Source organism: Dipteris shenzhenensis, chromosome 1, assembly GCF_047967505.1.
Source record: "Dipteris shenzhenensis isolate YYH24624 ecotype China chromosome 1, Dip_SZ_1.0, whole genome shotgun sequence".
Taxonomy (NCBI): domain Eukaryota; kingdom Viridiplantae; phylum Streptophyta; class Polypodiopsida; order Gleicheniales; family Dipteridaceae; genus Dipteris; species Dipteris shenzhenensis.
Genome location: NC_141596.1, coordinates 33433988 through 33452639, shown reverse-complemented (window position 1 = coordinate 33452639; position 18652 = coordinate 33433988). Strand labels below are relative to the sequence as shown.

The window sequence follows — 18652 nt, the reverse complement described above, 5'->3', positions numbered from 1 at the left end:
TCTCTCTCTCTCTCTCTCTCTCTCTCTCTCTCACTCACTCTCTCTCCTACTTTCTCTCCCTCCTTTCTTTTCTCTCTTAATCTCCTGCTCTCTCTGTCTCCTCTCTCTCTCTAGCTCTCGCTTTCTTTCCATCTCTCTTTTCAAATTTAAAACACAAATTTCAATAAGAAATTAATTGAAATAGAGGTCAAAAACTCTAACAAGAAACTAATTGAAAAAGAATTGTAAGTAAAGAAAAAGAATTACAAGAAGAATTGTAGAATTGCGTAAAAAGAAAAATAATTGCAAGTACCTAGAAAAAGTGAAAAAAATAAGGCTCCGCTTATCCTTGCTCTTCTGCTCTTGGTTGCTTCAATGAAATGAGGAGAGAATGAGAATGAATGGATGGAAAGAAGAGTATATATAATAAAAACTAGCCCACTCCTCCCACTCACGAATAAATTTGAATTTTAAAAAAAGAGGGAAATCTGAAAATAAATTTGAATTTTAAAAAAAGAGAGGGAAATTTGAATTCATTCTTCTAAATAAATTTGAATTCAAATTTGTGTTCAACATTCTTCTTGGTATGATTTGTGTTCGACATTCTTCTCATATGTCCCTCTTCATTCTTCTCGTATGTCGCTTCTTATTTGTCGCTCTTGCTCATGGTAGGCTCTTGTTTATCACTCTTGCTCGTGGGTCGTTCTACTCTTAGTTGTGAGAATTCAACCTCTCTCCCTCTACTCCTCTCCTCTTCTCTATGTAGTGGGCTCTCTCTCTCTCTCTAATGGAGCTCCCTCTCTAGTCGCATATCTCTCTCTCTCTAGTCGCATACCTTCCCCTCTCCCTCAAGTCTTCTCATCTCTCCTCTCCCTCTAGTCGCGTACCTTACCCTCTCCCTAAACTCTTCTCATCTCTCCTCTCTCTCTAGTCGTGTACCTTCCCTCTCCATCACATCTTCTCACCCCTCTCTCTCTAGTTGTGTACCTTCCCTCTCCATCACATCTTCTCACCTCTCTTCTCTCTCTATTCGCATGTCTTCCTCTAACTCACCTCTCCTCTCTCTCTCTCACTTTTCTTTCTCTCTATGTCCTCTTCACTCCCTTCCCTCTTCTCTCACCTAGGGGCCGCGGCCCCCAGGAGTCCTCTCTCTCTCTTCCTTCTCTCTCTCTCCTGCCCTCCCCTTCCCTCCTCACTCTCACTCCTCTCCCTCCCTTACTCCTCTCACTCTCCTCTCATCCTTGGGGGCTGCAGCCGCCAGGGCTTCTATCTCTCTCTCCTCTCCTCCGCTCACTTTCTCTCTCTCTCTCTCTCCTCCCCTCATTCCTCTCACTTCTCTCACCTTCTATCTATCTCTCCTCTCCTCCCCTTCTACTCTCCCCTCACTTTCTCTCTCTCTCTCTCCTCCTCTCATTCCTCTCACTTCTCTCACCTACCCTCCCCTCACTTTCTCTCTCTCTCTCCTCCCCTCATTCCTCTCACTTCTCTCACCTGTGGAGGTCGCGACTGCCAAGGCTCCTCCTCTATCCTCTCTATCCTCTCTCTTTCCTCAATTTCTCTCTCTCCTCTCCCTCCCCTCACTCCTCTGTCTCTCTCCTCTCCTATCTCTCTCTCCTCCCCTCCCCTTTCCCTTACTCCCCTCCCTCCACTCACTTTCTCTCTCTATCCTATCCTCCCTCCACTCATTCCTCTCACCCCTGGGGCCGCGGCTGCCAGAGCTCCTCTTTCTCTCTCCTCTATCTCCTCACTCCCCTCTCTTCCCTCACTTTCTCTCTCTACTCTCCCTCTCCTCACTCCTCTTTCTCTCTCCCTCCTCTCCCTCCCCTCATTCTCTCTCTTTCTCCTCTCCCTTTCCTCATTCCTCTCACCCTGGGGGCCGCGGCTACCAGGACCTCTCTCTCTCTCTCTCTCTCTCTCTCTCTCTCTCTCTCTCTCTCTCTCTCTCTCTCTCTCTCTCCCTCCCCTTCCTCCCTTCACTCCTCTCTCTCTCTCTCCCCTCCCTCTCTATGCCGCCCTCCCTCTCTCAGCCCCGCCTCGCCTATCCTCCTCTCCCCTATCATCTCCCCTCCCTACACCGCCCTCCCTCTCTCAGCCCCGCTCAACTCTGCTCAGCAGCCCCTCCCGCTAGCCCTCGATAGCCCCCCCCTCCCCTACTGTCTCCCCTCCCTCTCTACATTGCCCTCCCTCTCTCAGCCCCGCTCAGCCCCTCCCGCTATCCCCCGCTCAGCCGCTCCCGTTAGCCCCTATCGCTCAGCCCCTCCCGCTAGCCCCTCCGCCTCAGCCACCCCTCACCTGCTCCTCTCCGCCTCTCTCCGCCTCGCCTCAGCCACCCCTCACCTCCTTCTCACTTTCCGCCTCCACCATGCCTCAGCCTCAGCCAACCCTCCACCTTGTCTCGCCTCAGCCTCGCCTCACTCTCCGCCTCGCCTCCCCTCACCTCCTCTACTCCCCCCCTCTGCCGCCGCCTCCCCCTCCCACCCCAGCAGCTTCCTCCCCTCCATCCCCCCACCTCGCGCTCGAACCTCTCTCTCTCATACCCCTCTCTCTCTCCTCCCTCCCTCCTTTCCTCCCTCTCTCTCCCCCCTCCACCCCTCCATCCCACCACCTCCCTCTCGAACCTCTCTCTCTCATATCCCCCCCTCCCTCTCCTCCCTCCCTCCTTTCCTCCCTCTCTCTCCCCCCTCCACTTCGCTCTTCCTCCTGGAGGCCGCGGCCCCCAAGGCTCCTCTCCTCTCTAAACTTTCTCTCTCTCTCTCTAGTTCCTCTCACCTCTCTCTCTCATACCCCCTCTCTCTCTCCTCCCTCCCTCCTTTCCTCCCTCTCTCTCCCCACTCCACTTCCCTCTTCCTCCTAGAGGCAAAAATGGTAAAACGGTATTTAATGCTCAATCAACCATGCAATGCATATCCGATCGGCACAATACTTTACTTGCACCTCAACCTAGGTGGTATTGACTTGTTTGAAAAAAGGCACACCCATCATATAAGTACTTGGTTGGATAACACACCTAAGGGCGTGTTCTTTTACTATCACTAGGGGGAAAACGGTGTATAATGCATGATCGACCATGCAAAGCATATCCAATGGTCACAATACTTTTCATGCACCTCAGCCTAGTTTAACTTGACTTGGGTCACAATACTTTGAATGCACCTCAACCTAGTTGAAACAGACTTGCGTGCAAAGTGGAGCCCCCATCTGAGAAGTACTTGTTTGAATAACTCGCCTAGGACCGTGTTTTTTTATGGTTGTGCATGACACTAAGGCAAAAACGGTGTTTTATGCTTGATCGACAATGCAAAGCATATCTGATGGGCACAATACTTTGCACACACCAACTAGGTGGAATTGACTTACATGCAAAGTGGCACGCCCATCCCATAAGTACTTGATCGGATAACATACCTAGCAGTGTGTTTTTTTACGGATGTGCATGACACGAGCAAAAATGGTATTTAATGCTCGATGGCCAATGCAAAAGATATCCAATGGGCACAATACATTTCCTACGCCTTAACCTAGGTGGTATTAACATGTTTTCAAACAGGCACACCCATCCGATAAGTACTTGGTCAGATAACACACCTAAGGGCGTGCTTTTTTACGGGATGTGCATATCACTAGGAGAAAAACAGTGTATAATGCGTGATCGACCATGCAAAGCATATCCAATGGTCACAATACTTTGCACGCACCTCAACCTGGTTGACACAGACTTGCGTGTAAAGTGGAGCCCCCATCTGAGAAGTACTTGTTTAAATAACACACCTAGGACCATGTTTTTTTAAGGTTGTGCATGACACTAGAGCAAAAACGGAGTTTTATACTTGATCGACAATGTAAAGCATATCCGATGGGCACAATACTTTGCACACACCTTCAACTAGGTGGAATTTACTTACATGCAAAGTGGCGCGCCCATCCCATAAGTACTTCATTGGATAACATACCTAGCACTGTGTTTTTTTACGGATGTGCATGACACGAGCAAAAATGGTATTTAATGCTCGATCGACAATGCAAAGGATATCCGATGGGCACAATACTTTTCCTACACCTCAACCTAGGTGATATTGACATAATCTCAAAGAGGCACACCCATCCGATAAGCACTTGGTCAGATAACATACCTAAGGGCATGCTTTTTTACGGATCTGCATATCACTAGGGAAAAACGGTATATAATGCATGATCGACAATGCAAAGCATATTTGATGGTCACAATACTTTGCAAGCACCTCAACCTAGTTGAAACGGACTTGCATGCAAAGTGGAGCCCCCATTTGAGAAGTACTTGTTTAAATAACACACCTAGGACCGTGTTTTTTTATGGTTGTGCATGACATAAAGGCAAAAACGGTGTTTTATGCTTGATCGACAATGCAAAGCATATCCGATGGCATAATACTTTGCACACACCTTAAACTAAGTGAAATTGACTGACATGCACAGTGAAGCGCCCATCCCATAAGTACTTGATCAGATAACATACCTAGTAGCGTGTTTTTTTACGGACGTGAATGACACTAGAGCAAAAATGGTATTTAATCCTCGATCGACAATGAAAAGGATATCTGATGGGCACAATACTTTTCCTACGCCTCAACCTAGGTGGTATTGACACAACAACCTAGGTGGTATTGACATGTTGTGAAAGAGGCACACCCATCCGATAAGTACTTGGTCATATAACGCACCTAAGGGCGTGCTTTTTTACTGATGTGCATATCACTGGGGGAAAAACGGTGTATAATGCGTGATCGACCATGCAAAGCATATTCAATGGTCCCAATACTTTGTACGCACCTCAACCTAGTTGAAACGGACTTGCGTGCAAAGTGGATCCCCCATCTGAGAAGTACTTGTTTGAATAACACACCTAAGGCAAAAATGGTGTTTTATGCTTGATCAACAATGCAAAGCATATTTGATGGGCATAATACTTCATAATACTTTGCACACACCTTAAACTAGGTGAAATTGACTTACATGCAAAGTGGAGCACCCATCCCATAAGTACTTGATCGGATAACATACCTAGCATCGAGTTTTTTATGGCTGTGCATGACACTAAGGCAAAAATGGTATTTAATGCTCGATCGACCATGCAAAGCATATCCTATGGGCACACTACTTTTCCTATGCCTCAACATAGGTGATATTGACATGTTTTTAAAGAGGCACACCCATCTGATAAGTACTTGGTCAGATAACATACCTAAGGGTGTGTTTTTCTGCGGATGTGCATCACTACGAGAAAAATGGTGGATAATGTGTGATCGACCATGCAAAGCATATCTGATGATCACAATACTTTGCACGCACCTCAACCTAGTTGAAATAGACTTGCGTGCAAAATGGAGCCCCCATCTAACAAGTACTTATTTGAATAACACACCTAGGAGCGTGTTTTTTTATGGTTGTGCATAACACTAAGGCAAAAATGGTGTTTTATGCTTGATCGACAATGCAAAGCATATCCGATGGGCACAATACTTTGCACACACCTTCAACTAGGTGGAATTGACTTACATGCAAAGTGGCATGCCCATCCCATAAGTACTTGATCGGATAACATACCTAGCAGCGTGTTTTTTTACGAATGTCTATGACATGAGAAAAAATGGTATTTAATGCTTGATCGACCATGCAAAGGATATCCGATGGGCACAATACTTTTCCTATGCCTCAACCTAGGTGGTATTGAAATGTTCTCAAAGAGGCACACCCATCAGATAAGTAATTGGTCAGATAACATACCTAAGGGCGTGTTTTTTTGCAAATGTGCATATCACTACGGAAAAAACGGTGGATAATGTGTGATCGACCATGCAAAGCATATCCGATGGTCACAATACTTTGCGCGCACCTCAACCTAGATGAAAGGGACTTGGGTGCAAAGTGGAGCCCCCATCTGAGAAGTACTTGTTTGAATAACACACCTAGGACCGTGTTTTTTTATGGTTGTGCATGACACTAAGCCAAAAACGGTGTTTTATGCTTGATCAACAATGTAAAGCATATCCGATGGGCACAATACTTTGCACACACCTTCAAATAGGATGAATTGACTTACATGCAAAGTGGCACGCCCATCCCATAAGTACTTGATCAGATAACATACCTAGCATCGTGTTTTTTTATAGATGTGCATGACACGAGCAAAAATGGTATTTAATGCTTGATTGACAATGCAAAGTATATCCGATGGGCACAATACTTTTCCTATGCCTCAACCTAGGTTGTATTGACATGTTATCAAAGAGGCACACCCATCCGATAAGTACTGAATCATCAAATAAAACACCTAAGGGCGTGCTTTTTTACGAATGTACATATCACTAGGGGGAAAATGGTGTATAATGCATGATCGACCATGCAAAGCATATCCGATGGTCACAATACTTTGCACGCATCTCAACCTAGTTGAAATAGACTTGCATGCAAAGTGGAGCCCCCATATGAAAAGTGCTTGTTTGAATAACACACCTAGGACTGTGTTTTTTTTTTGTTGTGCATGACACTAAAGCTAAAACGGTGTTTTATGGATGATCGACAATGCAATGCATATCCAATGGGTATGGTACTTTGCACACACCTTAAAGTAGGTAGAATTGACTTACATGCAAAGTGGTGCCCATCCCATAAGTACTTGATCGGATAACATACCTAGGAGCGTGTTTTTTTATGGATGTGCATGACACTAAGGCAAAAATGGTATTTAATGCTCGATCGACCATGCAAAGCATATCCGATGGGTACAATACTTTTCCTACACCTTAACCTAGGTAGTATTGACATGTTTTCAAAGAGGCACCCCCATCCGATAAGTACTTGGTCAGATAACACACCTAAGGGCATGTTTTTTTGCGGATGTGCATATCACTACAAGAGAAACGGTGTATAATGCGTGATCGACCATGCAAAGCATACCCGATGGTCACAATACTTTGCACGCACCTCAACCTAGTTGAAACAGACTTGCGTGCAAAGTAGAGCCCCCATCCGATAAGTACTCAAGTGTTTGAATAACACACCTAGGACCATGTTTTTTTATGGTTGTGCATTACACTAGAGGAAAAATGGTGTTTTATGCTTGATCGACCATATCTGATGGGCATAACACTTTCACACACCTTAAACTAGGTGGAATTGCTTACATGCAAAGTGGCATGCCCATCCCATAAGTACTTTCTCGGATAACATACCTAGCAGTGTGTTTTTTTACGGATGTGCATGACACTAAGGCAAAAATGGTATTTAATGCTCGATCGACCATGCAAAGCATATCCGATGGGCACAATACTTTTCCTATGCCTTAACCTACCTAGGTGGTATTGAAATGTTTTCAAAGAGGCACACCCATCCGATAAGTACTTGGTCAGATAACACACCTAAGGGCGTGTTTTTTTGCGGATGTGCATATCACTACAAGAAAAACGGTGTATAATGCATGATCGACCATGCAAAGCATATTCTATGGTCACAATACTTTGCACACACCTTAATATAGTTGAAATAGACTTGCGTGTAAAGTGGAGCCCCCATCCAATAAGTACTTGTTTGAATAACATACCTAGGACCGTGTTTTTTTATGGTTGTGCATTACACTAAGGCAAAAATGGTGTTTTATGCTTGATCGTTAATGCAAAGCATATCTGATGGGGCATAATACTTTGCACACACCTTAAACTAGGTGGAATTGACTTACATGCAAAGTGGCATTCCCATCCCATAAGTACTTGATCGGATAACATACCTAGCAGCATGTTTTTTTACGAATGTGCATGACACTAAGGCAAAAATGGTATTTAATGCTCGATCTACCATGCAAAGCATATTCGATGGACACAATACGTTTTCTATGCCTTAACCTAGATATTATTGACATGTTTTCAAAGAGGCACACCCATCCGATAAGTACTTGGTCAGATAACACACCTAAGGGTGTGTTTTTTTGTGGATGTGCATATCACTATAGGAAAAACGGTGTATAATGCGTGATAGACCATGCAAAGCATATCCGATGGTCACAATACTTTGCATGCACCTCAACCTAGTTGAAACAGACTTGTGTGCAAAGTGGAGCCCCCATCCGATGAGTACTGATTTGAATAACACACCTAGGACCGTATTTTTTTATGGTTGTGCATGACACTAAGGCAAAAACGGTGTTTTATGCTTGATCGACAAAGCAAAGCATATCCGATGGGCACAATACTTTGCACACACCTTAAACTAGGTGGAATTGACTTACATGCAAAGTGGTGCACCCATCCCATAACTACTTCATTGGATAACCTACCTAGCAATGTGTTATGGATGTGCATGACACTAAGGCAAAAATGGTATTTAATGCTTGATCAACCATGCAAAGGATATCCGATGGGCATAATACTTTTCCTATGCCTCAACCTAGGTGGTATTGACTTGTTCTTAAAGAGGCACACCCATCCGATAAGTACTTGGTTGTATGACACACCTAAGGGCGTGTTTTTTTTCGGATGTGCATATCACTAGGGAAAAACGGTGTATAATGCGTGATCGACCATGCAAAGCATATCCGATGGTCACAATACTTTGCACACACCTCAACCTAGTTGAAATGGACTTGCATGCAAAGTGGAGCTCCCATCTGAGACGTACTTATTTGAATAACACACCTAGGACCTTGTTTTTTAATGGTTGTGCATGACATTAAGGCAAAGATGGTATTTTATGCTTGATCCACAATGCAAAGCAGATCCGATGGGCAAAATACTTTGCACAGACCTTAATTTAGGTGGAATTAACTTACATGAAAGTGGCACACCAATCCCATAACTACTTGATCAGATAACATACCTAGCATCGTGTTTTTTTATGGATGTGCATGACACTAAGGCAAAAATAGTATTTAATGAATGATCGACCATGCAAAGGATATCTGATGGGCACAATACTTTTCCTATGCCTCAATCTTGGCAGTATTGACTTGTTTTTAAAGAGGCACACCCATCCGATAAGTACTTGGTTGTATAACACACCTAAGGGCGTGTTTTTTTACAGATGTGCATATCACTAGGGGAAAAACGGTGAATAATGCGTGATCGACCATGCATATCCGATAGGCACAATACTTTTCCTATGCCTCAACCTAGGTGGTATTGACTTGTTTTCAAAGAGGCACACCCATCTGATAAGTACTTGGTCAAATAACACACCTAAGGGTGTGTTTTTTTACGGATGTGCATATCATTAGGGGGAAAACAGTGTATAATGTGTGATCGACCATGCAAAGCATCTCTGATGGTCACAATACTTTGAACACACCTCAACCTAGTTGAAACTCACTTGCGTGCAAAGTGTAGCTCCCATCTGAGAAAAACTTGTTTGAATAACACACCTAGGACCGTGTTTTTTTATGGTTGTGCATGACACAGGCAAAAACGGTGTTTTATGCTTGATCGACAATGCAAAGCATATCTGATGGGCACAATACTTTACACACACCTTAAACTAAGTGGAATTGACTTACATGCAAAGTGGCACGCCCATCCCATAAGTACTTGTTCAAATAACACATCTAGGACCTTGTTTTTACAGTTGTGCATGACACTAAGGCAAAAACGGTGTGTAATGTGTGATTGCCTATGCAATGCATATCTAATGGAAAAAATAGTTTGCATATGCCTGAGCCTTTTTAGTGTTGAGTTTCATGCAAAGTGATGCTCCCATACCATAAGTACTTGTTCAGATAACACACCTAGGAGCACATTTTTTTACTGTAGTGCATATCACAAGGATGAAAATGTTGTATAATGCGTGATTAACAATGTAAATCATATCCGATGGGCATTATACTTTGTGCACACCTCAACCTAGGTAGTATTGATTTGTGTGCAAAGAGGTTCCCCAATCCGATAAGCACTTGTTCGAATAACTCTTCTAGGACCATGTTTTTTGACGGTTGTGCATGACACTAAGGCAAAAACGGTATTTAATTCTCCCTTCACCATGCAAAGCATATCCAATGGGCACAATACTTTGCATGAGCCTCAAAAGAGGTGGTATTGAGTTACATCCAAAGTACTACACCATCCGATAAGCACTTGGTTGGATAACACACCATTCAGTTTGCCACTTTCGAAGACTTGGTGAAGATAAGGTGGCAGTCACTGTATCAAAGATTCTTAGTGCACATGTTGAGCTAAAGTATAAATGTGAAGATATGGAAACACTTGGAGAAGTTATGCCCTACAATACATCCAACAAATCATTTATAGCATGGGACAATGATGAGACTTAAGCAACAGACATTATCAAGAATACAAAGTGCACCACCTTGGATTTTACTATAGGGGACGTTTTACAAATGAGATCATTTGCAAATAAGACTATAGCAGAAGGTGAAATATTGGGATTTGAACAAGTGGAGCAATGGTCATTTGCACAGATGAGGATTCTAAAAGTCACTGATGATGGTATGGTTGATAACATAACATCCTTATGTGATCCCTACTATGAGGTAGGCAAGAATATGAGATGGAGCATGCAATTTTTAAACATGAGAAAGAGGCACATGGTTTTCAATGATAAAGACAAGGTATACTACAATATCAAAGAACCTAAAAAGCGTGCCCATGTGCCAGGCTCTATCACTTCAAACGTAGATGATTTCAATGTACTCAATTATAGAAGTGACATCTTATCTGGAGTGGATGAGTTCATTGGTTCTGAGAAACAAAATGATTTTAGAAGCAAAGCCTTATCTAGGGTGGATCAATTCTTGCACAGTGAGAAGGGCAAAGATTTCAATAGCGATGTCTTGTCAAGTGTGGATGAGTTCATGCATATTAACAAACTTGGTGTCAATCAAGCTTGTGGATTGTGAAAACCATGCACGATGTCCCAATGAACGATGTTCTCTCAGGAGTGGAAGAGTTTCAAGGTTCTCAATACTCTCGTAGAATATTGAATTCATTGAATGGTCCTAAGAGTATGTTAAAAACGAGGATGAGATCAATAGAGGATTATTCAATATTTAACTTTGATTGTGATATGGCCAAGGATGCAACGACCAATCATGGATGCTTGGTTACAAACAAATGTGAGGAGAAGAAGTGCATAAATATAGATAACAACGTGCATGAGGAACAAAAACAGTCATACATATGCATGAAGAGAAAGCGAATCCAAGCAAATCCACAAAAGCAACCAAAGAGGAAGAGAGTAATGAAGGAGGAGAACATGTTAAATGCATTGGGATATCTATGTTGCAAGCGAAGATGTATGCGCTTCATTGATCTTGTAGACATCAGGGAATATAGAGGACATGTGTGGCAAAGAAGAGGAAGCGAAAGAAATGAATACCTTCTCACAAGTCTCTCTTGCTTTCTTCAGAATGGCAATAAAAGGCTAAGTTCAAGACAAAAGGAAAAACCTCTCGCAAATGGAAAAAAGATTTGCAATAAGGCATATCGCAATATTACTGGATTATCCCATGGTACATATTGGGATTTAGTCACCAAGGCAAAGGGCCGCAACAAATTTAGCATTCACGATAATAGAGGAAGGTCCAAATCAAGAATCTCAACTGTCAGGGTAGCAGCAATTTTGCAAGACTTCATACATGAAAATGCTTTACCTCAACCCCATATATCTACCAAACTCCCTAACGGTGACGCGATCACTTAAATGCACCTTCCAATGGGCTTGACAAAGCTCGAAGTATTTGACTCTATTGCAGAAAAGCAAAGGCAAAGAGGGGATGCCGTGGCTTCTTCTCATACTTTGTATACTCTTTGGAAGAAGAACTTTGGATAAATCCCAAAGAGGCAAAAAATGTCAAAGTGCAATGTCTGTGATGGTTTAAAGCGAGCGATTGAGAGTGCAACATGTCCAAATCGAAGGGAATTATACAAAAAAAACAAAAAATCTCATCATGACCTTATTCGACATTCTAGACAAAAATATGCATTTTGGAAGGAGCAAGCTATTTTGCATCCCGATGACTACATGTGCCTTATTGTAGATGGCATGGATCAGAATACAACAACATTGCCTCGTTTTGTTGCCACAACACCTAAATTACAAGGAAAGCACTTTCTAAACACACATCTATGTGGAGTGTTAGTGCATGGAATTAAGTTTTTTGCAGATATATGGATTGATTCCTTGCATCTACATGATAGCAATCAAGTTGTAACATCTATTATGAAGGCAATTCACAATGTACATGCAGAAAAAGGTTGCCTACCACCGACTTTGAGAATACAAGCTGATAATTGCTGGCGAGAAAATAAGAATGTACTCATGTTTGCATTCTGCTCCATGCTAGTTGCTCATCGAATCTTCAATGAGATCGAATGTGGATTTTTGTATGTTGGGCATACACATGAGGATATCGATCAGGTTTTTAGCATAGTCTCAAGAGACCTTAAATGCAAGGATGTGGAGACAATAGATGACTTGGTAAGAAGATGTGGCAGGCAAGTTGGTGGTCGTAAGGAAAGTACAGTATGTGAGAGGCTCGAAAGAATGTATGATTAGAAGAGCTTCATTCTACCTTTCATACAAACGGGTAGTGATGCATTGACAGGTCATACCAATCCACACTACTTTCGTTTTTTTTTTAAGATGAAAAACCCGTAATGCAATGGCAACAGTATTCTCATGATACAAAATGGGAACCTAAAGAACCTTACAGTCTCTTAACTTCAATTCCCAGCAAGGAAAGGTATCCAACATGGGCTCCTATACAAGAATTCAATGAGAGGTCCAACTATGAAATAGAAGGATTAAAAGCATTTATTACATACAAAGAGAAAATGCTCTGGAGGTATCCTGCTTCGAAGCCTACTTGGAGAGAACACACTACCACTGTAATTAACAAGACACAAAAATTAATGAAGGACCTTGAGAGAATGCGAGGCTCAAAGGATGTCAAGGAAGAATGCAATATATTTTGGCCAAATGTTCATAACGATTTGCGCCCAGCTCCGGTCTTTGAAAACGAATTTGTATCATTACGTCGAAGAAGAGAGAGTTTATGCCACAAGTAGATATAGAGGTAGATTGTTTTGTTGTGGTTCAGCTGTCAGATGATGAATATGAGAATGTGAAGTTTTGGGTTGCAAAAGTAGTTGATGTCCAAAGAGATGATCAAGGGAGAGCTACAACATGGTATGAGCCAAAGGGCACGAAGGAGAATATGGATAACAACACATTGTATACTAATTGTATAATGAAGGAGTGGGTCCCAAATGATGAAGCAGTCTCACAAGTTTCGACAGAGACAATCATAGTGTCTTAGTATTCAAGGGCAAAGAAATCAAAGAAGCGCATGGGATATGAGGTAGAAGGAAAAATAAAAATACCACAGCACAGTATTTTGCATATACACGAATTTTTAAGGATGCTCGCCATGGAGGAAGTAGAAGGAGACAGCGCTAAAGCTTTGTATTGAAGTCCATTGAAGGATTTTATTTGGGTACTAGGCAAGAAGCCAATTGACAATTATAATCATATATTATTAGACTAGTAGATGCAACTGTACTGAGTCATCACCTCTTATGTCAAATGAGAGTCAAAATATGCACTAGATGTCACCCAAGGGTCAAGGCTTGGCAAGACAATATGGAGTTAATACAGATGGCACCTGGCAAGGGACTGTCACATTGAGTAATAAGATAATGGAGAGTCAATGCAGATGGCATGAATTCAGGCTCTTTAAGAGCAACAATTGAAATTGTAAACATATGTTCAATCTATATCATTTTATACAAAGACTCCAGCGGAGAGCAACGTCTCTCAATGTAAACATATAATTATAGCTATAATTACTATTATAATTCTTTGGTTCAATACAAAACTTGGGTCTTATGGCATCATGTCTTTTTCTATTTATTAAAAGTTTTAAAAATTTTGTGCATATTGTGAGTGACAATGTTATTTACATTAAATATTTAAGTCTCCTTTCATATTTATAAATTTATCACGTTAAGGAAAAATATTAAAAATAATTCAATTAACAAATAACTTAGGTATAGCTAGAATTTCTAAAATAGGATTATTTTAAATTCTTGCATGTTAGTGCAAAAGTATAGATTGAAAAAACAAGATTTTTATGTGAATATGATAGTGCCATAAAGTGAACTTTGGATTTGGGAAGAATATTTTCAAAAAGTAGAATTTTGATTTGGGATGGATATTTTCACAAAGTAAACTTTTCATTTGGGAAGGATTTTTGGGCTTCATCCAAAAACAACAGAAAAAGTCCAAAATTAATTAAATAGGTGTTTAATGGAGTTTTGCTGGAACCTTCAACCTCACGTGCTCTATCTTTCAGGGCTGCCCAATAGCCCCTCTTCTTTTTGCACTTTTTTTGGCTCCACTTCTTAATCTCCTAAAAAGGGCTATGAAGGAGGGACAACTGCGAGGAATAATGCTACCATCAGGGAAGAAATTTTGCTCCCCGATGTTTGCAGATGATCGGATGGCCTTCTCGCTTGAAGTGTAGCATAGCATTAATGCTTTGAATAATATCGTCTCTTGCTTTTGTACGGCATCAGAGTTAGTGTGTATTTGGAAGAAATCATTTGCTCTGTCAGATCTTTAGATGATGCTATTGCAGTGTGGGTTAGAAACATGCCTGTGCAATCGATTAACCGTGGGCAAATTGTGAGGTATTTAGGGGCTCCATTAGGGAATGGAGTATCTTTAAAGCAGCATTTTGAATGGTTTAAAGACCAAATTAAGGATAAGCTAAAAAGCCGGCATGGAGTACCCTTAGGTTGGAATGCTAGAGTTCTCATCATTAAGCATGTACTATCTACCACTACAACTTATGTAGCTTCGGTTTGGTCATTTAGACATACATAGTGGCAAGAGATCGAAAGAGTGCTCCGTGCATTTCTATGGGTAGAGGAGAATGGTAGGTGCAAAATGCACTACTTGCCATGGGCTGACCTAAAGTCTCCGAAACAACAAGGGGGTCTTGGCATTCCAGACGTGAGCATTAAGAATATATCTCTGATTAGCAAGTGGCTTCCACGTTTATTTAAGGATAGTCCATCTCTTCAGTTTATTTATAGACTTATCCATGGGTAATCTATCAGAGCAAGGCAAGTCTCTAGAAAGCCAATGCTTGAGCAACTTAGTCTTGTACTTGAGTTATTTTTGCTTACAATTCTCTCTCTACTCATTGAGTGTAGGCTTGGGGCTCTACCCACTTGTTTGGCCACCTTTCGTAGGGGTTTTTTCAAGGCTGCCCCCCCTCTTAATATGACTCGACTATTTTATTTTCAAAAAAGGAAAAAGGAAAGAAAAGATGGTCTTTTAAGGGTGTGGACTACCCCCCTTATTGGTCCTCTACTGTTGATTTGGGACTAACCTTCTTTTATTCAGGTTTTATAACTTAAAGATAATTTATATAGAATCAATACTTATGGCTTGTGAGTTGTGACATGGAATTTTTATTTTAAAAACCATATGCTTTATTACTTTAGATTCTAGAATCTAGAAGGACATCTACTTCTTAGGTAAAGCAATAACAAGCTAGGAAAAACAAACATTACTTGTCTACCCAAATGAACCTATGATGTTCTAACACCTAGTTTTGTTTGGATGGTGGAAAACAAGTGGACTGCATGTCAGTATCTGACAAAATTTATGCTCAATCTTTGTAAACTCAACATGAAATAAAAATTCCACTTAATTTGAGCATTTCAAAGAAAAAACAACTCGCACATCAAGTCACCATGATACATATTAAGAATAAAGCCTAAATTTCCAATTATATTTTGAAGTAAAATAACTCCCATTTCAAGTAACTCCCATTTCAAGTGACCACCTCATGCAATATCCAACATCAAGCATGATTTTAAACATTGAGTAAATATTCCCATTTTGACCATAAATACACAACACTAAAAGATTGCATGCCTCCCTTTTATGTGATGTCTCAAGTTCAATTCAAAATGCAAAACTCCATAACAATTGCATGAGTGTCAATATATTTACCCTTGATGTTTTTTCAAAACCTTGCACCACCTTTTTTAATTAGTTAACATATGCGGAAAAGTACTAGGTCTACATTAACCTAATGCAATATCAAACGTCAAGCATTGTTTAAACATTAGTAAATATTCCCATTTTGACAATAAATGCACAACATTAAAAGAGTGTTTGCCTCCCTTTTAGTGTGATTCAACGTTCCTTGTCTTAAGTGCACTTCAAAGAAAAATTCCATTGCCATCGCTTGAAAGTGTCAAAATATATAATCTTCCATGTTTTTGTAAATCTCAAGTCCTTTAAAGTTAATGAGTTGATGATGCTAAGATATTAATTAAAAGCAAAAAAGTAGTAGATCTACATTTTACATTTTAGAGTACAGATTTCCATTTCAGCTCAGTCTCCCCACTACGAGTATTTTACACCTTTTCTCCTTTTAAAGTTTAAACTCTTCAATTTTGAAATTGTAAAAATTGCATAAGCATAATATATCATGTCGCGAGGCTTGGAAAATAATTACATGGCTTATTCAATGTGATAAACGTGAACTACCCACCTTTTTTGGGCGACATTCTCCCTCACGAAGACAACGATTTGATTGATCGAGTTGATCACATGTCCATATAGCACAAAAGTCCAGACAATTTTCAACATGGAAAGTGACTGATCACAAAATTTCCAATATATCAACAATTAAAGAGACAGATTCTGGTTGTTTGTCCGGATGCATTAGAAAATATCACACCCAGATAACTGGGATCTCAAAAGGGAATTACTTGATTTTGATTTGTTGAAAAAAGGCCTGGCAGCCAACGTCTCAGAATTCTCCGCTATTAAATTCACAAAGAATGTTATCATTCTTTACGGTTCGAGAAAATGCTCGATATGATCATGTGAGGTGCATGTCGGTGGCTTCCTAAGACCCCTAATTTTACAACTATGCAGCTAGTTTGAGGCACAAGACAAGCTCACAGGTGATAATCTCAGATAGAAATAAAATTCAAAACGCAACAGACAAGATCAGAACAGCATCATTGCATGCCGAAAATCCATGAGGAATCATCTAAAAAACTTCCAGGAATTTCTATTGAATAGGCTGCCATTGCCAGTGATCACCTAACATGTATTCACACAAGAAGATATTGTCAAGGGATATTGAAAGGAGTTCGCGTATTCGAACGTTACGCTGTCTCCACCATTCAAGGGCATCCCATCATTTACAATACAGTCATTGAACCTCATTCGTTTGAACACCTTTGGATTGATCAGTTTCGCAGATGCGAACCAACCACAAGAAACATGTATATCTGTGATGGGGCACCCAGAAACGCAGAGGTTGAAAATCTGTACGGTGAATGAAGGAATACCGTCGGGTAAGGGACTCGTCTCGCCTTGCAGTATAGCTAAATCGGCAATGGAACAAGCATCTCCTATACGATCTGCACACACGAACGTGTAAATCAGGAGGCAGTCCAATGTTTTTGAAGCGGAGGGATAGTTCTGCTAGGGGAATTTCCAAGAAATCGGTCTTGGGTTGTATTTTACTCACCAAGATCCAGGAGTTTTCGAGTTCTTGATCTAGTCCTATCTAGCCTCAAAACCGTCTTTGTAAGGTTTCTACTCTGTGTGTACAAAACCCTGGAAGATGTAGAATTCTCCAACCCTTTGACAAAACCTGAACATGCAAAAAGATATTGAGCCTGTAATGAGAACCCATGCAAGCAGAGCGTGGGTCAAGGAAATAGCAAATCTGGTAGTCATGCACGGCATTTGAATGAGATTCTTATTACGTTAAACACTGTTTTCCAAAGGTCTTCGAAAGGTTGTTCTCAAGAATTGCACGCTTCCCGGAGGAACAACATCCGACAAATGTGCGAAAGACACGGCGTCGACAATGCACCCAAGAAGGACCTCAACGACGACAATCGGCCGAAGGAGACCACTTCGAAAAGAAGGGGCCAATTGTTCGTTTCTTCAGGTCGTGACCCACGAAGCAAAATGCAGTTGGGGAATTTTACATTACGACGGAGACAGATGCAGGAACGCCGTGAGCCCGGAGGAAATGAGAAAAACTGAGGTCCCCTTTTGGGGTTGTGAAGAGCGATATGGAGGTTCCCGTCTCGGGTTCCTAAATCAACTGGGCTGTCGAGAAGTAGTACGCTACTTACAGCAGCAAGACGTAAGAAGAAAAAAGGGCGATAGGAACGCGTGCATGTGCAAAGTAACGTGCATTGAGTGCTGCAGGAGAGCGGAAACAGAAAACAGGAAAAGCGAAGGCATTGCAAAAAGGAGACACGATAACTCACCGGTTGAAAGAAGCGAGGAGGCGGCGGGAGAGGCCAAGAAGACGGCGACGACGAAGAGGAGGGAAGCGAGGGTGGTGAATGCCAAGAAGCAAAAGCGGAGGCGGCGGGAAGTCGAGGCGGGCATGGTTGAGGAGGGAGGAGGAGGAGGAGGGGGAGAAAGGAGAAGGAAGGGTTTGGAAGGAAGGAGAGGCGATGGAGGGTGGAAGGTGACGAGGAGGAGGAGGAGGGGGGAAGAAGGTCATGTTTTCGGAAAGGACATGGGGAGCTTACTGCTGGCGATGGAGAAGAGCAAGCATTTGGCTATGGCGAAGTGGAAGCTTTGACGGCTATGGCAGAAGGCAAGCTTTTCTGGCTATGGCGGAATGCAAGCTTTG

The 18652-nt window shown here is 41.7% G+C and overlaps 1 protein-coding gene across 1 annotated transcript; it reads right to left on the bottom strand.

Moving 5' to 3' along the window:
* Window positions 1–17037: 17037 nt before the first annotated feature.
* LOC147905728 (TPD1 protein homolog 1-like) lies at window positions 17038–18402 on the bottom strand. Its single transcript, XM_087375053.1, has 3 exons — window positions 18279–18402; window positions 17522–17647; window positions 17038–17411 (listed from the first exon to the last, which is right to left on the bottom strand). Exons 1-3 carry the CDS (start codon window positions 18400–18402, stop codon window positions 17089–17091), a joined length of 573 nt encoding a protein of 190 aa, XP_087231179.1. The 3' UTR covers window positions 17038–17088.
* Window positions 18403–18652: the final 250 nt, after the last annotated feature.